General features: G+C 43.1%; 1 protein-coding gene across 14 annotated transcripts in view; it reads right to left on the bottom strand.

The window, feature by feature from the left end:
* ptprub (protein tyrosine phosphatase receptor type Ub) overlaps positions 1–21,398 on the bottom strand; it is a 361,002-nt gene that overhangs the window by 116,361 nt on the left and 223,243 nt on the right. For all 14 annotated transcript variants that reach the window (XM_090229389.1, XM_090229392.1, XM_090229391.1 and 11 more), the window contains exons 8-12: positions 17,502–17,819; positions 14,934–15,043; positions 12,858–13,059; positions 5,678–5,780; positions 5,226–5,499 (exon numbers count right to left, since the gene is read on the bottom strand). In XM_090229389.1, coding sequence (XP_090085515.1) covers positions 5,226–5,499; positions 5,678–5,780; positions 12,858–13,059; positions 14,934–15,043; positions 17,502–17,819 — 1,007 coding nt within the window. The remainder of the gene's footprint in view (positions 1–5,225; positions 5,500–5,677; positions 5,781–12,857; positions 13,060–14,933; positions 15,044–17,501; positions 17,820–21,398) is intronic.

Here is a 21,398-nt window from a genome sequence, read left to right as displayed (position 1 = left end):
CAGTAGAGTGAGAGAACAAGAACAGAGGATGGTGGTCTGGAATAAAGCCCTGCTGGATCAGGATCTTCCTCGACTGAGGATCCTATTAGTCACAGGGTTTAATGAGTCTCCACTGATTTGGAATAAAAGAGAGGAAAATTGAGTAGATAGAGGAGAAGAATGGAGGGAATGGAGGATAAGGCTAGGGATGAGAACAGTAGCAGAGGGATGAAAAGAGAAAGAGTGAGAGGGAAGGATAGAGAATGGAAGGAGGGATAATGAGAAGAGTACCAGCTAATCACAGATTTACTAGCAGGAAGTAATGCGCACAAGAAATTCCCTGTCCTTGACACCCTTTGAATGCTGTGCATCGAATCAAAGCGCTGGACACGTTCAGAAACATGGATTCCAGCTAAGGACCATGCCAATCCAGGCATTCCCTTCCAACAAGCACATTTCACACCACAAATATTTTCACATGGGGTACAAGCCTAAAGGAGGTCATTTCCCCCGCTCTTTCAAGCCTGGCATACATTATGGGAGATATACAGTGCCTTCGGGAAAGTACCCCTTGATTTTTCCACATGTATTAAATGTTTTTTTCCCTCATCAATCTACACACAATACCCCATAATGACAAAGCAAAAACATGTTTTTATAATTTTTTGCAAGTTTATAAAGCAAAAAAAATCACATTTACACATAGTAAGTATTTAGACACTTTACTCAGTACTTTGTTAAAGGAACTTTGGGAGCGAACAGCCTCGAGTCTTCTTGGGTATGACGCTACAAGCTTAAGATTTGATTTGACACCTGTATTTGGGGAGCTTCTCTCATTCTCCTCTGCAGATCCTCTCAAGCGCTGTCAGGTTGGATGGGGAGCGTTGCTGCACAGGTATTTTCAGGTCTCTCCAGAGATTTTCGATCAGATTCAAGTCCCGAAGCCACTCCTGCGTTGTCTTGGCTGTGTGCTTAGGGTCGCTTTCCTGTTGGAAGGTGAACCTTCACCCAATTCTGAGGTCCTGAGCGCTCTGGAGCAGGATTTCATCAAGCATCTCTCTTTCCTTTGCTCTGTCCATCTTTGCCTCGATCCTGACTAGCCTCCCAGTCCCAGACTCTGAAAAACATCCCCACAGCATGATGCTGCCACTACCATGCTTCACCGTAGGGATGGTGCCAGGTTTCCTCCAGACGTGACGCTAGGCATTCTGGCCAAAGAGTTCAATCAGACCAGAGAATCTTGTTTCTTATGGTCTGAGAGTCCTTTAGGTGCCTTTTGGCAAACTCCAAGCGGGCTGTCATGTGCCTTTTACTGAGGAGTGCCTTCATTCTGGCCACTCTACCCATAAAGGCCTGATTGGTGGAGTGCTGCAGAGGAACTCCCGGATCCGGGATCGTGAATACAGACTCAAGCTCATTACCATAACGCAACGTTAACTATTCATGAAAATCGCAAATGAAATGAAATAAATATGCTAGCTCTCAAGCTTAGCCTTTTGTTAACAACACTGTCATCTCAGATTTTCAAAATATGCTTCTCAACCATTGCAAAACAAGCATTTGTGTAACAGTATTGATGGCTAACGTAGCATTTAGCATTAGCATTCAGCTGGCAACATTTACACAAAAAAACAGAAAAGCATTCAAATAAAATCATTTACCTTTGAAGAACTTCAGATGTTTTCAATGAGGAGACTCTCAGATAGCAAATGTTCAGTTTTTCCTGAAAGATTATTTGTTTAGGACAAATCGCTCCGTTTTCTGCGTCACGTTTAGCTATGAAAAAACCCCTGTATCCAGGATTATGTAAATCTATCAGCAAGCTCATTAGCATAACACAACGTTAACTATTCATGAAAATCGCAAATGAAATGAAATAAATATGCCATCTCTCAAGCTTAGCCTTCTGTAAACAACACTGTCATCTCAGATTTTCAAAATATGCTTCTCAACCATAGGAAAACAATCATTTGTGTAAAAGTAGCTAGCTAGCGTTAGCATTTAGCGTTAGCATTTAGCGTTAGCATTTAGCGTTAGCATTTAGCGTTAGCATTTAGCGTTAGCATTTAGCGTTAGCATTTAGCATTTAGCGTTAGCATTAGCGTTAGCATCCAGCACGCAACATTTCAACAAAAACATAAAAGCCTTCAAATAAAATCATTTACCTTAAGAACTTCTGATGTTTTCAATGAGGATACTCTCAGTTAGATAGCAGATGCTCAGTTTTTCCAAAAAGATTCTTTGTGTATTAGAAATAGCTCCGTTTTATACATCACATTTGGCTACCAAAAAAAATCAGAAAATTCAGTCCTCAAAACGCGAACTTTTTTCCAAATTAACTCCATAATATCGACTGAAAACATGGCAAACGTTGTTTAGAATCAATCATCAAGGTGTTTTTCACATATCTCTTCATTGATACATCGTTCTTGGACACATGGTTTCTCCCCTATATCAAATGGAAAAGTACGAGCAGCTGGCAATTGCGCACCGAATTCCACGCAGGACACCAGGCGGACACTTGGAAAATGTAGTCTCTTATGGTCAATCTTCCAATGATATGCCTACAAATACGTCACAATGCTGCTAAGACCTTGGGCGAACGACAGAAAGTGTAGGCTCATTCCTTGCGCAATCACAGCCATATAAGGAGACAATGGAAAACAGAGCTTCAGAAATTCTGCTAATTCCTGGTTGATGCATCATCTTGGTTTCGCCTGTAGAATGAGTTCTGGGGCACTTACAGACAAAATCTTTGCAGATTCTGAAACAGAATATGCATAGTCGAGCATCTTTTCGTGACAAAATATCGCGCTTAAAACGGGAACGTTTTTTATCCAAAAATGAAATAGCGCCCCTAGAGATCTAACAGGTTAAAAATGATGGAGACCACTGTGGTCTTGGGGACCTTCAAGGCTGCAGAAATGTTTTGGTACCCTTTCCCAGATCTGTGCCTTGACAGAATCCTGTCTCGGAGCTCTATGGACAATTCATTCGACCTCATGGCCTGGTTTTTGCTCTGACATGCACTGTCAACTGTGGGACCTTATATAGACAGGTGTATGCCTTTCCAAATCATGTCCAATGAATTGAATTTACCACAGATGAACTCCAATCAAGTTGTAGAAACATCTCAAGGATGATCAATGGAAACAGGATGTACCTGAGCTCAATTTTGAGTCTCACAGCGAAGGGTCTAAATTCCTATGTAAAATAAGGTATTTGTATTTTTAATAAATGTCCAAAAATGTCTAAAAACTTGTTTACACTTTGTCATTATGGGGTATTGTGTGTAGATAGCTGAGGATTTTGCTTTATTTAATCAATCTTAGATTAAAGCTGTAGCGTAATAAAATGTGGAAAAAGTCAAGGGGTGTGAATACATTCCGAAGGCACTGTACTGGACTGGAGGACAATGGAATTTTAAAAAATACTACATTTTCATAAACCAACACCAATTCAGCGTTACATATTGAATTACAAATTGCCCCCTAATCCCTGGGCATTCCTGTGGATCTAAAAGGATTGATAAGCAATTGGGTAACATTTCCTCCCAGCCAATTAGCAACTGAAGCAATTATCATATAGGTTGTCTCAATAATGTGCAGACAGTTCGATTTGCCTGCTGGGGGGCCGGGAGGCCCCAACTCCTCTAAAACCATTGACAACTGCATGCCATTTTCAAGGGAATTTTAAATAAATGCTAACTATTTAGTTGTAACATCACCTTTTGACGAGCATAGTCAGAACTCCACATTTCAGATTATTCCCTGCAAAACTATCAGTAATGATCAGTAAACATCATTTGTTCATGTTTTTTCAGATATGTGATGGTAGCCTCATAACATCTCTCAATAATGGCCACCATTAATTGGATATTTGAGTGATTTACAAAATAAGTAGTGAGTGGTTTAGGTTAATTTCCCATCTTTTGTGGGATCTGCCTGTCAATCTGCAGAGGGGTGCATTTGCCGATGTACTGTTAGCTGATATTATAATGTTTAGTTTGCAAGATACCTGTAGAAACTTTACACAGTTGGCTAAACATAGTGGTAAGTAGACATAGTGTACTTTTTTCTCCAACCAACGTAGGCCTACCTAGCAAAGTTAGCTAACATGATCCCCTTTTCAACATTGTTTTTAAGAGTGTTTAATCATGATTGCTGCTGAGAGACATGATAGGCTACATTGATTGATTGACCACGTTAAATTGGATCACTTCCTGTTTTGTAACTTTGTTGCTTTTAAATAATATTATTCAGCTTTATTATTATTATCTTTATTTTTAAACTGGATTTTTAGCATACATTGTAAATTACATCACATTACATTATATATACTGTACATATATAAAAAATAAAATCAAAGTCAATAACTTACCATTGTTTACCCCCTCCTCGTTTCATTGGTTCTTCTCCTTTCTAATTTGTTTAAAAACTGTTCAGCTGGGAATCAAGACATTTGCAATTGTCATTTGGCACCGGGTTTTCCATTTGTGCATTCTCTATACATATGATGAGGCGAACAATGTTTTTATAGGTATCTTTAAGTGTTCCAGTGATTTTCCCATATAGTATGGCATTTGGTTCGATTTCAATAGTGTTTCCAAAATCCTGCATTTGTTCCCAGATTTCTTTTGTTCTGCCACATTCTAATAATACGTGTTGAAGTGTTTTAACATAACAACTCCATTGGACTACTGCTCTCACCGGGAGCCGTCGCACTGAGATTAGCCACGTCGTGTCTCTTACATTTTCTGACAAGTGATTTGCCCATCCCAAACTCTTTCCAAAAGCCTAATCTCTGATGAAGCTAAATGACACGTTGTTTGCGTAGCTAGCTTGCTATATGCCAAATGGATAGGTTACCCTCACGTATCTGAATTTAGTACATGATGTTTACTGATCATGAAAAGCATGAGTTACTTGTCGTATTATTCTGATCATAGAGCTAAATGTAAAATCTAAATGTAAAATGTATAGCTCTGACTATGCTCTTCAAGAGGTGATGATATTAAAACCAAATAGTTATAACATTTATTTAAAAATCCCTTGAAAACGTCAGGTAGTTGTCAATGCTTTTAAACAAACAGGGGGTATCCCAGCAGCCAAATCAAACACTCTAAACTGTATTGTGACATTTAATTGATAACGACCATTTGTTTACCTACCCATATTCTCAGATCACCTAGGGGCTAGTGGTTGATCTAGAAATCAGCCACAGCCTTCTTCAAGCCCTGTACTCACCCCTCTGAAGTTGCTCATGGCCTGGAAGTAGACGAGGTAGCTCTTGCGGGGGTCCAGCGGGGTGTTCCAGTAACCGTTGTAGGTGTGGTTGTCCCCCACTGTGAAGGGGCTGGCTTCAAGCAGGCTGCTGGGAGGCAGCTCGGCCGTGTAGTAGTGAGGGGTCCCTCTGGCTTGGGCCTCCCCATGGGACATGGGCAGAGGGTAACAGTCCTGAACCCCCAGTTCCCTCTTCACCTTCCTGCCACTCTCCTCCTCTACCACAACCTGGTACGTACTGGTGGACACAGAGCACAAAGAGGTTGGTATAAATTATTGTAAGATGTTTCTCATTAAGTTTGATCATATAGGGGCTTTGGCAAATAATATGTATGTGCTGTAAATGTGACATCGAATGTCTATAAATCTTATGTATCAAATCAAATCAAATCTGTGTGTGTGTGTTGTGTTCTCACCTGACGGGTGCTCCCCTGCCCAGGGCGGGGCGAAGCAACACAGTGATCGTGCGCTCTGTTTCACTGAGAGGGGACGGCATGTCTCCATAGTCAAACATAGGAGCTGAGGAGACAGAGCACAGGAGTACAGACAGTTATATTATATTGCAATTAGACTGACCTTGTAATTAACAAGATAATATACATAAGCACACACACATACTTATACACATGCTCTTACACACACTTTTTACCAAACACATACTCTTAAACCACACACTCACACTCAGACACACACGCAGACATACACGCACGCACGCAGACACATCCTTCATCAGTCCCCTTTAAAAGCAGCTGAGCTGTGTCAATGCACACATCCTATCTAATCAACATGCAGCCTCTTTCCCTATTCCCTCATAAAAGGTCTGCAGCTCTATTGACTCTTGTGAGTCCCGTTCCGACAGAAATGTCCCTCCCGAATTTCCCTATGTTCTGGTTGTCTTGGATACCGAGTGCAATTAAAAGTCAGGGAAATGCAGGACAAATAGTAGGAGCTTCTCATTTAAAGGGATTTGGCCGAAGCTGCGTTTCTCCCAGGAGATGCCACCTTCTGCACGGCGTGTCTATAATATCCCTAGTCAATTAGTGAAGGGGGGGAAAGGCAAAATATTACAGAGGAATCAACAATTATGGTATAAAAAAATAGGGTTTGGGAAATAGCAACTAGCTGAATTAAAGTGAGGCGTTAAATAAGTGTGTGCCTATTTTATTCACACATAATATAAAATCTCTAGCGTGCTACGAAGAGTCTGAGGTGTTTGATGTCAGTAAGTAAGGTGTTGGTCGGTTGGGAGTAGGTTTTGCGGGGGTTTATTGGGGTAAGCTCAATGGAGATAAAGTAAGAATTAGCTTGCGGGTTGTGTACAGTTCATTGTGTGTTCTGTGGTAGTTCACTCTGGAAGACTGTAGACTAGATGGCAGGCTCTGTAGCTGTCTTAGTAGGGGTGCACGTACATAATGTGGAGTTCGTTATAGGCGCTATAAGCTAGTTGTCAGTGTAGCAATGAGAGATGCTCAGTACATGTGACTGTTCTGCTCTTCTGAGGGGGAGGATGATACACAAGGACTTTTGGACTCTCTCTCTGGCCTAGTACCAACAGGTCCCTGTCTGACATACAGCCGCCAAGGAGTGATTAAGCAGTACATCTATAATTAAAGAACTCTCAGTACTCTCCTTTACATGAAGACACACTCATACACCCACAGAGAGAGAGAGAGAGAGAGAGAGAGAGAGAGAGAGAGAGAGAGAGAGAGAGAGAGAGAGAGAGAGAGAGAGAGAGAGAGAGAGAGAGAGAGAGAGAGAGAGAGAGAGAGAGAGAGAGAGAGAGAGATGCATTGAGGTTTCCTCTGAGGTGTTCTTATTCCTGCCTTTTTACACAGGGAAACATGCATCATTAAAAGTGAATAGAACACCAGGGATGGATTTCCTTCTTCAGTAATAAGCTCAGTCTGTCTCTCTCAGCTGGGAGATGCTATATGGTCCCATGAAGCACTGCATCTATCCTTACACATAACAACCGTTGTTTCCCCTCTGCTCTTTGTGCTTTGTTGTGTGCGATGAAAGGGTGCCACTCCCTTTGAGAGGATGGTAGTTGTAGCACAGCCTCCACTCTTCTGGGAAAACTTTCCACTAGATTTTGGAACATTTCTGCGGGGACTTCCATTCAGCCATGAGCATCAGTGAGGTTGGATACTGATGTTGGGTGATTAGGCCTGGCTGGCAGTCGGCATTCCAATTTTTCCCAAAGGTGTTTGATGGGGGGTTGAGGTCAGGGCTCTATGCAGGACAGTAAAGTTCTTCCACACCAATCTTGACAAACTGTAGACATTTCTGTATGGACCTCACTGTGTGCGCGGGGGCATTGTCATGCTGAAACAGGAAAGGGCCTTCCCCAAACTGTTGCCACAAAGTTGGAAGCACGGAAGCACAGAATCATCTAGAATGTCATTGTACAGTATGCTGTAGCGTTACAATTTCCCTTCACTGGAACTAAGGGGCCTAGACAGAACCATGAAAAACAGCCACAGACCATTATTCCTCCTCCACCAAACTTTACAGGTGGTAATATGCATTCGGGCAGGTAGCGGTCTCCTGGCATCTGCCAAGCCCTGATTCGTCCGTCGGAATGCAAGAAAATGTGTTATGAATGTATTGTAATATTTTTTATATTGTATAACTGCCTTAATTTTGCCAGACCCCACGACCAGCTAATGGGGATCCATAATAAATACAAAAACAAATGTTGAAGTGTGATTCATCACTCCAGAGTACGCATTCCCACTGCTCCAGAGCCCAATAGCAGCATGCTTTACACTACTCCAGCCTATGCTTGGCATTGCACATGGTGATCTTTGGCTTGTGTGCGGCTGCTCGGCCATGGAAACCCATTTCATGAAGCTCCTGACGAACAGTTATTGTGCTGATGTTGCTTCCAGAGGTAGTTTTGAACTCAGTAGTGAGTGTTGCAACCAAGGACAGATGATTTTTACGCGCTACACGCTTCAGCTCTCGGCGGTGCAATTCGGTGAGCTTCTGTGGCCTACCACTTCGCGGTTGAGCCATTGTTGCTCCCAGACATTTCCACTTTACAATAACAGCACTTACAGTTGACGGGGGAAGTTCTAGCAGGGCAGACATTTGATGAACTGACTCGTTGGAAAGTTGGCATCCAATGACGGTGCCACGTTGAAAGTCACTGAGTTCTTCAGTAAGGCCATTCCACTGCCAATGTTCGTCTATGGCTGTGTGCTCAATATTATATACCTGTCACCAACGGGATGTGGCTGAAATAGCTAAACAGACAAATTTGAAAGGGTGTCCACATACTTTTGCATATTGTATATTTACAAACTCCTGTTATCTCCTTCAGACAATTGATGTTCAACTGATTGATCCATGCTAGGTGCGAAGGTTGACATGGCACACGTGGAATCGCACTCCACACACACGTACACATACATTTTGTATTGTAGATACAGTGCATTCGGATAGTATTCAGACCCCTTGACTTTTTCCACATTTTGTTACATTACAGCCTTATTCTAAAATGGATTCAATTGTTTTTTTCCCCTCATTAATCGGCACACAATACCCCATAATAAAAAAGCAAAAACAGGGTTTTAGCAATGTTTGCAAATGTATAAATAAAAAATAATTAAGTGTTACAATGTACATAAATATTCAGACCCTTGAAAGATCTATCTTGAAAGATAATGCGATCGGAATTTGATTGTAAGGAATTCTAGGTCAGGTGAACAAAAGGACTTAAGTTCCTGTATGTCGTTATGATTACACCATGAGTCGTTAATCATAAGGCATACACCCCCGCCCTTCTTCTTACCAGAGAGATGTTTGTTTCTGTCGGCGCGATGCACGAAGAAACTAAGTGGCTGGACCGACTCTGACAACATGAGCCATGTTTCTGTGAAACAGAGAATGTTCAAATCTCTGATGTCTCTCTGGAAGGCAACTCGTTCCCTAATTTCATCCACCTTGTTATCTAGAGATTGGACATTGGGGAGTAATTTGCTCGGGAGCAGTGGATGGTGTGCTCGCCTTCTGAGTCTGACCCGTAGGCCGCTCCATCTGCCTCTCCTGTGGCGACCGCGTGGTTTTGGGTCGGTCTCTGGGATAAGATCCCATGTCCAGGGTGGAGGTCCGAACAAAGGATCCGCTTCAGGAAAGACGTATTCCTGGTCGTAATGTTGGTAAGTTGTCATCGCTTTTATATCCAATAGTTCTTCCCGGCTTAATGTAATAATACTTGAGATTTCCTCGGTTAACAATGGAAGAAATAATACATAAAATAATACATAGAAAAACAAATAACTGCATAGTTTCCTAAGGCCCTGAAGCGAGGCGACCATCTCTGTCGGCGCCATCTTCAGATCCGCACAGAAACTTAAACAGGAAACGCCAGTGCTCAGGTTTGTCCAACGCTGGTCTGACCAATCGGATTCCACGCTTCAGGATTACTTCGATCATGTGGACTGGGATATGTTCTGGATAGCTTCAGACAACAACATTGATGTATACGCTGACTCGGTTAGCGAGTTTATTAGCAAGTGCATCGGAGATGTTGTACCCACTGACTATTAAAACATTTCCTAACCAGAAACCGTGGATTGATGGCAGTATTCGAGCAAAACTGAAAGCACAAACCACCACTTTTAATCATGGCAAGGCAACTGGAAACATGACCGAATACAAACAGTGCAGCTATACCCCCGCAAGGCAATCAAACAAGCAAAGCGTCAGTATAGAGACAAAGTAGAGTCGCAATTCAACGGCTCAAACATGTGGCAGGATCTACAGTCAGTCACAGATTAAAAAAAGAAAACCAGACCCGTCACGGACATTGATGTCTTCCTCCCAGACAAATGAAACAACTTCTTGCTCGCTTTCAGGACAATACAGTGCCACTGACACGGCCCGCTACCAAAGCCTGTAGGCTCTCCTTCTCCGTGGCTAACGTGAGTAAAACATTTAAACATGTTAACCCATGCAAGGCTGCCGGCCCAGATGGCATCCCTAGCCGCGTCCTCACAGCATGCGCAGACCAGCTGGCTGGTGTGTTCACAAACATTTTCAATAAATCCCTATCCCAGTCTGTTGTCCCCACATGCCTCAAGATGGCCACTATTGTTCCTGTTCCCAAGACAGCTAAGGTAACTGAACTAAATGACTATCGCCCTGTTGCACTCACTTCTGTCATCATGAAGTGCTTTGAGAGAATAGTAAAGGAACATATCCCCTCCACCCTACCTGATACCCTAGACCCACTCCAATTTGCTTACCTCCCCAATAGTTCCACTGACGATGCAATCGCCATCACACTGCACACTGCCCTATCCCATCTGGACAAGCGGAATACTTATGTAAGAATGCAGTTCATTGACTACAGCTCAAAATGTAATACCATAGTACACTCCAAACTCGTCATTAAGCTCGAGACCCTGGATCTCGGCCCCACCCTGTGCAACTGGGTCCTGGACTTTCTGACGGGCCGCCCCCAGGTGGTGAAGGTAGGAAACAACATCTCCACCCCGCTGATCCTCAACACTGGGTCCCCACAAGGGTGCATTCTCAGCCCTCTCCTCTACTCCCTGTTCACCCACTGCGTGGCCATGCACGCTTCCAACTCAAACATCATGTTTGCAGACAGCACTACAGCGGTAGGCTTGATTACCAACAACGACGAGACGACTTACAGGGAGGAGGTGAGGGCCCTCGGAGTGTGGTGTAAGGAAAATAACCTCTCAATCAACGTCAACAAAACAAAGGAGATGATCGTTGGGGCGGCAGGGTTGCAAGGTTGCAAGTTCAAACCCCAAACTTACAAGGTACAAATCTGTCGTTCTGCCCCTGAACAGGCAGTTAACCCACTGTTCCTAGGCCGTCATTGAAAATAAGAATTTGTTCTTAACTGACTTGCCTAGTTAAATAAAGGTAAATAAAAAATGTAATCGTGGACCTCAGGAAACAACAGAGGGAGCACCCCCCCATCCACATTGAAGGGACAGTAGTGGAGAAGGTGGAAAGTTTTAAGTTCCTTCCTTAAGTTACAGATGAACAAGCGAGAACATCCTGTCGGGCTGTATCACCGCATGGTACGGCGACCGCACCGCCCTCAACCATAAGGCTCTTCAGTTGTTAGTGCGGTCTGCACAACGCATTACTGGGGGCAAACTACCTGCCCTCCAGGACACCTACAGCACCCGATGTCACAGGAAGGCCAACAAGATCATCAAGGACAACAACCAACCGAGCCACTGCCTGTTCACTTCGCTATCATCCAGAAGGCGAGGTCAGTCCAGGTGCATCAAAGATGGGACCGAGAGACTGAAAAACAGCTTCTATCTCAAGGCCATCAGACTGTTAAACAGCCATCACTAACATAGAGAGGCTGCTGTCAACATACAGACTCAAATCTCTGGCCACTTCAATAAATGGACTTAATAAAGGTATCACTAGTCACCTTAAATAACGCCACTTTAATGATGTTTACATATCCTACATTACTCATCTCATATGTATATACTGTTCTATACCATCTACTACAACTTGCCTATGCAGCACGGCCATCACTCATCCATATATTTATATGTATTTATTCATCCCTTACATTTGTGTGTATAAGGTAGTTGTTGTGAATTTGTTAGATTACTTGTTATATATTACTGCATTGGCGGAACTAGAAGCACAAGCATTTCGCTACACTCGCATTAACATCTGCTAACCATGTGTATGTGACCAATACAATTTGATTTGACCAGAGAATCTTGTTTCTCATGGTCTGAGAGTCCTTTAGGTGCCCTTTGGCAAACTCCAAGCGGGCTGTCATGTGCCTTTTACTGATGAGTGCCTTCAGTCTGGACACTCTACCCATAAAGGCCTGATTATTGGAGTGCTGAAGAGATGGTTGCCTGGGTGGTTCCACAACCTGGGTGGTTCCCAGACTCCACAGAGTCTGGGTGGTTCCACATTTCTTCCATTTTAGAATGATGGAGGCCACTGACTTCTTGGGGACCTTCAATGCTGCAGAAATGTTTTGGTACCCTTCCCCAGATCTATGCCTCGACACAATCCTGTCTCGGAGCTCTATGGACAATTCCTTCGACCTCATGGCTTGGTTTTTGCTCTGACATGCACTGTCAACTGTGGGACCTTATATAGACAGGTGTGTGCCCTTCCAAATCATGTCCAATCAATCGAATTTACCACAGGTGGATTCAAATCAAGTTGTAGAAACATCTCAAGGATGATCAGTGGAAGCAGGATGCATCTGAGCAAATGTTTTCGTCTCATAGCTAGCATAAGATCTGCACACTGATGTAAGGTATGTCTGTTCTTTTTATTTTTAATACGTTTGCTTTGTCATCATAGCTTATTGTGTGTAGATTGATAAGGAAAAATGCATGTAATCCATTTTAGAATGAGGCTGTAACGTAGCAAAATGTGGAAAATGTGAAGGGGTCTGAATACTTTCCGAATGCACTGTAACTGCCTTAATGTTGCTTGACCCCAGGAAGAGTAGCCTAGGCATCAGCTAATGGGGATCCTCAATAAATACAAATGTATAGACACATATTCAAGCATGAACACACACACCTGTAGGTGTGCACACACACCAACACTCACCTGAAATGTTGGTGGTGATCTCAGTTAGGGCGGTCTGGCCGAAGCCCTTGGTTGTGCGGGCGCGGACAGAAATCAGATATGTGGTGCCAGGGTGAAGGTTGGAGAACATGTGATAGGTCTCGTTCCTCAACTTCGATACTGTTCTCCTAGGTCCTGGCACGTTGATGCCCGGGTCAGACGACTCAATGCTCTGATAGCTGATCTGTGGACAGATTAAAAAAAGACACCAGAATGATTTATACAGCAATTACTTCTGAGGGCATGAGTTATTTACTTGTGGAGCAACTATCCTTTACATGTTGTACAATTGACCTTCTCTGAGGATTCACATCTGACTTTTAAAATTGTGCTGCTGCTCTAAGTCAATGTACTGATTGTTAATTTTTTTTTTGCAAATCAAAATCTAATCAAATTGTATTAATCACTTGCTTCGTAAACAACAAGTGTGTACAATGCAGAGAGTAAGAAAATAGAGAAATAATAGAAAAGTAAAACATGTAATAATAAAAGTAATAACAGATACACAATGAGTAACAATAACTTGGCTATATACAAGGGGTACCAGTACCAAGTCGACATGCAGGGGTACAAGGTAATTGAGGTAGACATGTACATATAACTAGAAATAAAGTGACAGAAATAGTAACAGCAGCATATGTGATGCAGTCCAGTGTAATGCTGTTATTTTGTCATGAAATTGGAATCATTATCAAAACGATATTGTTTTGTGTGTTTACAGATTTCACAACCTGCAGGTTGCACAATAACAAGATGCTAATGATTTTGTTTGGCTTGCTAATCCATTCGTAATGGCCTGAAGGACATTCATGCTAATGTGGAAATGTGTTCTGTGTAAAATATTGATGTTGTTGGAAGCAACTTGTTTTCCCACCCAGTCAAACTGCCTTTTGGGATTCCACCAATGTGGCATCAGAGAGTAATGTAAAAACTGGGAATGTTAAATAACACAGACACGCCTTACTTCCCACTGACTTGACCAAACTATTGATGATGCAGATTATTTTAAAAGCACTACAATAACCCATGTGGGCGTGGTAGCTGTGAAGACAGCCAATGACTGTACAAGGTACACACAGAGACCTATGTGTTCCTCATAAAAAAAGCCAATACAAAAGCCGATAATAGCCTTCAAAAAGAGCAAAGAGGACCAAGAAGGGGCTTGTGAGGCTGGAGTCGTGGCGGTCGATGGGCTCAGGGAGACAGGTCAAAGCTTTAATGGGAGAGAAATTAAGAGGATTTCTTCTGTGGCTCCGTCTAAAGCTCTCTTTGTCAGCTCAGAGAGATCAGGACGCTACGGGGAGAAAATCCATCCCTGCCTCCACTTTATATGTCAAACCACAAACCCCATTTAATAATATCCTCCTTGAGATGACATTGAAAGAGAGACGGCTGGGTGAAGGCTTGAGGCTGGCATAGGTAATACTGTACTGAGCACCTACCATAGGTGAAGACAGAAGGGTGAAAGCGAGACTAACGTTACAAATTGTCTGTTTTCATCGGAGACCTACTCCAAAATTAGCATGAATAAATTAGTGCTAATAAATGAGGGTGAAAAATGTGATGATGCATGGCAGTGCTATATGCTGATAAATATTTTTCTTAACTTCTCTTGGTGACAAGGTGCCAGACTATTTTCTAGCTCTAGATGTACTATTAGATGCGTGGAGAGAAACAGAGAGCGCTCTGGGGATGGACTATGAGCTTGTAAAAAAAATGCACTGTACTGTACAGTATGTACAGTTCTGCCTGTATTCTTAACGTCAAACAGCTGTGTTGTGTCTATTACCTCAAATAACAACCCCCTGTAAAATATAGCTATTGTTCTGTCCTTGTTTCAAACTCTCTGTGTGAAAAGTTCTGTGACATTTCTCTCCTAGAACTTACCTACACTAATCAATGCCTGTGACACTGCTCTTGCTGACCTAAACTACACCAATCACTGCCTACAAACTCTAATAGGATATGAGGTCCAGGAGGGTGAACCTGAGAACTTTGGAGGAGATGTTTAGAGGAAGATGATTGGAGGGCATCAAGCAGAGTGGGAAGCATCCTTACCTCGTATTGGGTGATGAGACCATTGGGTTCCACTGGCTCCTCCCACTTGAGGAAAATCATGTCCTCCAGGGGGGTGAATGTCAGCGATTCAGGGGCGATGCCACCGGGTACTATTCGAAATAAGCAACAGGTCAGGAAATTGAAGCTGTAATATCATGGCAAGCATCTCATAATGTCAATATCATATTCAGTGGTCAATGTCACTGAGTCTCTCTTACAATGTTAGCTTCAGAACTGAGAATTCTGCACCATGTAGGACATACAGGACTATATGTTGTGTTAACCATAGTGCATATAGTCAGGGGCAATCAGAGAGTGTACAAGCAAAGAGAATAGGAGATGATTGACGGATATAAAACCACTGAAGTAGAGTATAGTATACTATAGTAAATAACAAGTACTTACAGTCAATTCAGACGGATCAGATTCATACTATCATCATGATGGCGAGGTTCATATTACGTGATAAAGATATTACTTTGAGCACCGAGTCTGACAGTGACATGATATAATTACTGTACAACAGTGGACAAAGCATTTCTATTGTACCATGAGTCTTATGCCTTCAAAATACCTCTGTGGAATAGTGGTGATTAAATGCATCCTCCTCAGATAAATGGTGAATGCTGTTAAAGCTCTGTCTGGCTTGGACACCAGGGGGAAACCTGGCCTAGACACATCCCTATAAAAACAATGCTAACTGTTTTTATAGTATCCTCTGTGCTCTGTGGTTTTCTATTCCAGACCACAATCCCCATTAGTCTGTGTGTGTAGAGTGCCGGGTGGAGGGGTAGTTGGGGCTAAAGCAACAACCATTCAGCGCTGTGAGGAAACAGCTGAGTCTGGTGTTATTTTGGTAGTGACAGAGTTTGGAAAGAGAGTTCCTGATTAAAAGCTTTTGAAGGGTGTGTTTATAATTGACAGGTATCTCTTTTTTTCTCTTTCTCTCTCCCTCGCTTTTTCTCTCATTCTCGTTTGCTCTCTCACAATTTTTTTTCTCCCTTTGGTGTGAGAACAGTGCATTTGTTTAGTTTCTTTTTAATGGAAAAATGTATTTGTCCTTCAGCCAGGCATCTGCAATGCACAGAGGCAGCTGTTGGCTGCCTTGGCAAAAAAGGAATATATTGGGAGATATGGGGGGAAATCCGTTCTTTCTGGCTTACTAGTGGGCCTCAGATATGATTATTAATATTTAATTTTCATTTGAGAAAGGAGACGGATCCTTCGGTATACTGATGCAGCCTCTTTGAGATGGTCACAACGCTTTTATTCAAGTCTACTGAGACACAACCGTATGGGAAAGGAGACGGACAATAATAGTTATGAATCGCTTCAATCAAACTGTAGCTACTTGTAACGTCTGCTTCCAACTCACACCCCCAAACACATAGATCCCCTGAACACAGCTCACTTTCCAGCCCACACTCTCAAACACCTAGATCCCCTGAACGCAGCTCACTCTCCAGATCCCAAATCACCTGGATTCTAATCACCTTCTAATCACACACCTGTATGTCATTATCACACACTATTTAGTTCAGTTCTTTGCACTCCATCACTGTGATGTAATGTTTGTTTTGTGACACACATCTTTTAGAGCTCTGGGTTTCCCGTGATTTACTCCTCCCGTGTATGATAGTTTTGGCCTGCCTCACTAACAACACTTTTTGCTTATCCCCTGCCTGTACTTTAAGCCTATCGGATTTCCTGTTATCTACCTATTGCCTGATCTCCCGGAATATGTTACAAGCCTTTTCCCTGCCCGTACGGTTGCCCTTTTGGACCCCCTGTGTATGACCTTCTGCCTGCCCCTGGATGCCCCTGGACCCAGCTACCTGCCTCCTCCTGTGGTCCTTTGCAATAAACACCTGCTGCGTCCTGAGCTTGAAACCAGCTCTCTGTCTCCCCTCGTGTTCTTTACACTACTGATGTTGACTGACCCAGTGTTATCAATCCCAACTGTATAGATAGCTAGATTTTTTTGCCCATTTGAACAGCACTAATTTTGTTCATTTGTTAATTCCCTCCTGAGAAAAGTTTTGGATGACTCCCTAGGTACTTTGAGTTATTTTGGTCTCACAGAAGTTTCACCACTACCTAAACAGACAGACACCAATGTGATCAATGAACAGTCTGTCACTAAAACATTCAAGTGTTTCTTACAGATCTCTGGGAAGCAGGGATTGAGAAGGTAGACAGCCATGTGAAGAGGTTGGATGGTAGCCAACAGACCTTGCCAGGCTATCAGGTACATCTAAAAGGACTGATATAATGTACCAGCAGTGTTCAGCAGACTCCACACATTTTTGTGAATAGTAACCAACAACCTGAACTGCGGCCTGACAAGACTGGAGTATTGCACCACTGAAAAATATTATTTTCGCATTAGGGCACTCTAACACAAGATGGTTCCTATATCATTCTACTTTATATGAATATGTGCCCTTTATGTATCAGTTCCTTTTTATGTCTCAAACATTCTCCCATGTTATTACGGTTTCTATGAATATGTACCCTGTATTAGCTCCTAAGCACAGTATATGTCTACAACATTCTCTCATCACTTACTGTCCTCTTCAGTCTGAAAGGTGACCTCCCGACCCTCCTTCTTGCCCTCAGGGTTGGCGAGCGCCAGACGGACCCGGATGGAATGGTAGGCCGGCAGGTCGCGCAGGGTGAAGCGTGAGGCATTGTGCTCCACCGCCAGGCACTCGCGCACAGTAGTGTTGTGCCCGCCACCGCCCCCTGCGGTGGCATAGCGGTAGCACAGGGACACAGAGTAGGTGTGGCAGCGGGTCAAGTTGTAGGCCAGCGTCTCCCACTGCAGGGTCAGCTGCCTGGACTGGATCTCTGAGGCTGTGAGACCTCGCAATGCCCGTGTTGGTTCTAACAGAGGGAAGGTGGGAAGGTGGGAGGAAGGGAGGGAAAGGAAGAGAGAGAGAAGGCAAGGTTATCAACTAGGTCCAGGTCTTCTTTTGAAAAACATATTTTTATCTCAAGAGACTAACCTGGTTAAATAAAGCTGAAATAAAAACTGTTTAAACACAGTGTAAATTACGAAATCTTTACGTTTTAATGAAATCCTTTAGTAATAGCCCTGATGTTCCCATGTGTGACAAGTTCTGACAACGTTCTCTCGGTCACGCCGATGTGTTGGAAGCTGTTCATCCAAGCTAGGTGGCGCTACCATGTCCCATCATTGAGGTCAACAGTTTTCCTGCCAGAGAGAAACTGTGGGCGCGGCACACTCACGTCCCCCGCCAGCCATGCACGGACTAGTGCCAATTACGCTAATTAATGGGACAGGCTGCGGGTCTCTGTCACACCCCCGCCAGTCCCCGCCTACGTGTCAACTACAAAATTGAGTGTCCGCTATAGTTCCATGCCCAGAGGCCAAATTCAGAACCATAAATAAGAGCGCTGTCCAAGGGCATTCAATTCCGCCAGTATATTTTTATTGCTGGGTCATTTTGACAGGCTGCTTGTTTTTAGCAGTCACCCAGTTACTTCTGGTCACTGCTGGGTTTGGAGTCAACCCTGTTTCCTTTGACTCAAGCAGAGAGAACTACAGCCTTGTCTTTCTACTCCTCCCTCGGCATAGACCGATAGAGGGATACAGAGATACTGAGAAGCCTCTGTGCCTTCAAGCACAAGCCAGTCTGTGTTGCAGTAAGAGATACAGGCTACAGGGGTGAGCCAAGGACACTCTCAGGCAACACATTACCAATGGAGGCATTTGTCACATCCCATTATTAACACAATCGATGCCTTTTTGTCAAACAATATTCCACATAATGTATTGTATTGCTTTGTTCTTTTAATAGGGATTTGTGACTAATGGTAGAGGAGAGTGAGAGTGACAGAGGAGATATGGAGTGGAGGGCTCAGCAGTGAGAAGAGTAAGGTTAAAGCCAACGTCTTCATTCCTGCACTGACTATAACACTCAAAGGGATTCTTCTCTCACTGCAGTTATTTGTGCTGAGGACTAAAACAATGGAGCTAATGCATCGATGAGCGAGAGAAAGCTTAATTAAAGGAAGAATGGGAGTAATCAAGGGAGATGGATTTAAAAGGTGCTCTCTCTGAATATGCAAGGAAATATATGAGCACAAACAGGCACATGCACACACACACACACTAACGCACCACTCAAAAGGTTCTCTCTTCTATTCATCTCTTCATCCCTTTCTATTAATTATATCTCTCCCTGAAGTTGATCCATTTATCCCTTTCTATTAATTATCTTTCTCACTGAAGCAGAATTTCATGACACTGGCAATCTATACTTAAGCCCCTCCACAGTCACCTGTTTACTTTCCAAATGTGTTTTCTGGCATCTCGGTCTAGAAGGAAACATGACCACTGCTTCGTTCTGAACATCAGTTTGTGACAGCAGATACATATGTGGTCTGGGTAATAAAGTAGTGGTACATTAGACGCGGCAGGAAATGTTAAAACAATTGTTCAATTTGATTGAGAATTGTCTTTATGGTGTAATGGATAGTCTGCACAGTCTGGAGACTTAACCACAGGGGAGATGGGAGATGAAGGAGGCCTGCCATGATGGACGAGGAAGACGAGCCATGAAAGGGATGAGCACACTGTAATGTTCCTAATTTTAGTCAGGCACCAGTATGAAGCCCCTCGCTCGGCAGAGAGGTCTGGTGGCAGGGGCTCTCCAGAAGGCTCAGTGACCCAGAAGCAGGTGGAAGCCTATTAAATAGGTTTGGAAATAACTTGTCTCCTCTGTGATTTACTTGAGGGGCTTTGAGCTACGATAATGCAGCCCTGCTGATAATCACAGTGATGTCTCATCAAGCACACCTGGCTGGCCATCAGAGGCGGGCGGAGACCATGTTCACATTCACGGCCATTAGTTTTACAGCACTCACAGGAGAACGCCCGGGCTCCACTATATAGGTCTGCACAAGCCAGGAAGAGAGGCGTTGTTCCCACGGAAGAGCAGAACATACCCAGTCCATGGCAACACTGTTTTTTGGAGAATAAAGTAACTTTAGTCATAAGAACACCAAGAGGGTCCAAGCCTGTTCACTCTGGTAACTAGCACACTCCCAGAGATCCCCACTGTGACAAGACCATATATTTCCTCATGCTTAGACCTAAGCAGCCCAACAAATTTGAGGAGGATCATAATGCAATAATGACGTTTGGGGTCAGTGTGGGTTCTGGACCAGATGGTCTGGGGGTTGGGTCAGTGGAACTCAAGGGTGTCCAGGTGGTGATTAGAGACTTCTGGAGGGTGAACGGGGTGATGGAGAGGAGTATCTGAAGGTGTGTGAATCAGGATCAGGCCACCAACAGAACAAACAAGTAGACACAAAAACCTAACCCTTATGTTGTGAAAACAACAGCTGGGGAAATGAAAGGGCAAGAAGTCAGGCTTTGATATCTGAGACAGTTATTTGGAGTCACAATTGGTATGAAAATTATCTGGAGGAAATAAACATGACAGACAGGATAAAACAGTGCCACTAAAATAAATGTACATTACAACAGTGTGTGCATCCTCTCTCACCTCACAACTATAAAATTCCCTCTCCTCTTTCCCTGTCTATCTCTTTAAAAAATATTATAATTTTTTCCTTGTGTATCCTTTCTCTACTTCCTCTCATTTTTTTTCCTGTGTTTTTGAGTGAGAGCTGGCTCTGGGCTCTCTATTTTACTGATGAATGGCTGGTGTCTGTGGCTATTGGGAAAAGGGAGTGTGCTTAATGTGTCATCAGACAGGACATGGAGGCTGTGGTTGGTGGAACAGGGAGGGGGGGGGGTGAGAGATGGTTTGTGGTGGGAAGAGATCGCTGGGCATATTAAAGACTGATGACTGTAGGAGACATGGGACAAATGCCCACAGGAAATAGGCATGAATTTTGTGGTTGAGTGTGTGTGTGCTAGTTGTTTTCTTCCAGCTATTTTTTTTTTTTTTTTTACAAAGACCACCTCTCAATCTCACAGAAGGGTTTCAGTCTGGAATACAATTTGGCCACATTATCACCACAGTCGATGGTCTGCTATTCCACTTTTCAAATTCAATAATATAATGAAGCAATTACTCTGAGATTAAATAAAGTCTGAGCATCTAGCTGTTGGGCATCTGTACTTTGAATAGTCTGAGGAAATATCCTCTCTAAAATGACCAAAAATATGAGCGTTTCTGAGGTTTCGTAGGTAAAATCCACAGACGAAGCAAACTGCTTGTAGAATGATGCACTTCCCTCTATTTATCAAGACTAGAAACATATCAGTCAGACCAAGAAAACTAGAATGATCTTACAATAAAATGTGCAAATCAATAAAAAAATGATGGTAAGACTTAATCAAGGATTTGCAAGTGGTTAATAACATGTATTACCAAACTATTCTGTGTTACCAAACACTGACAACTATGAGAATGTCACATACTGTACAAGAATATCTAGACCTTGCCACACTGCCCAGACCCTCAC

This window comes from Oncorhynchus mykiss, chromosome 3 (assembly GCF_057628025.1).
Source record: "Oncorhynchus mykiss isolate SJ-2025 chromosome 3, ASM5762802v1, whole genome shotgun sequence".
Classification (NCBI taxonomy): Eukaryota; Metazoa; Chordata; class Actinopteri; order Salmoniformes; family Salmonidae; genus Oncorhynchus; species Oncorhynchus mykiss.
Note: the sequence above shows the minus strand (reverse complement) of the source record. Positions and strands in the feature narration are given on the sequence as shown.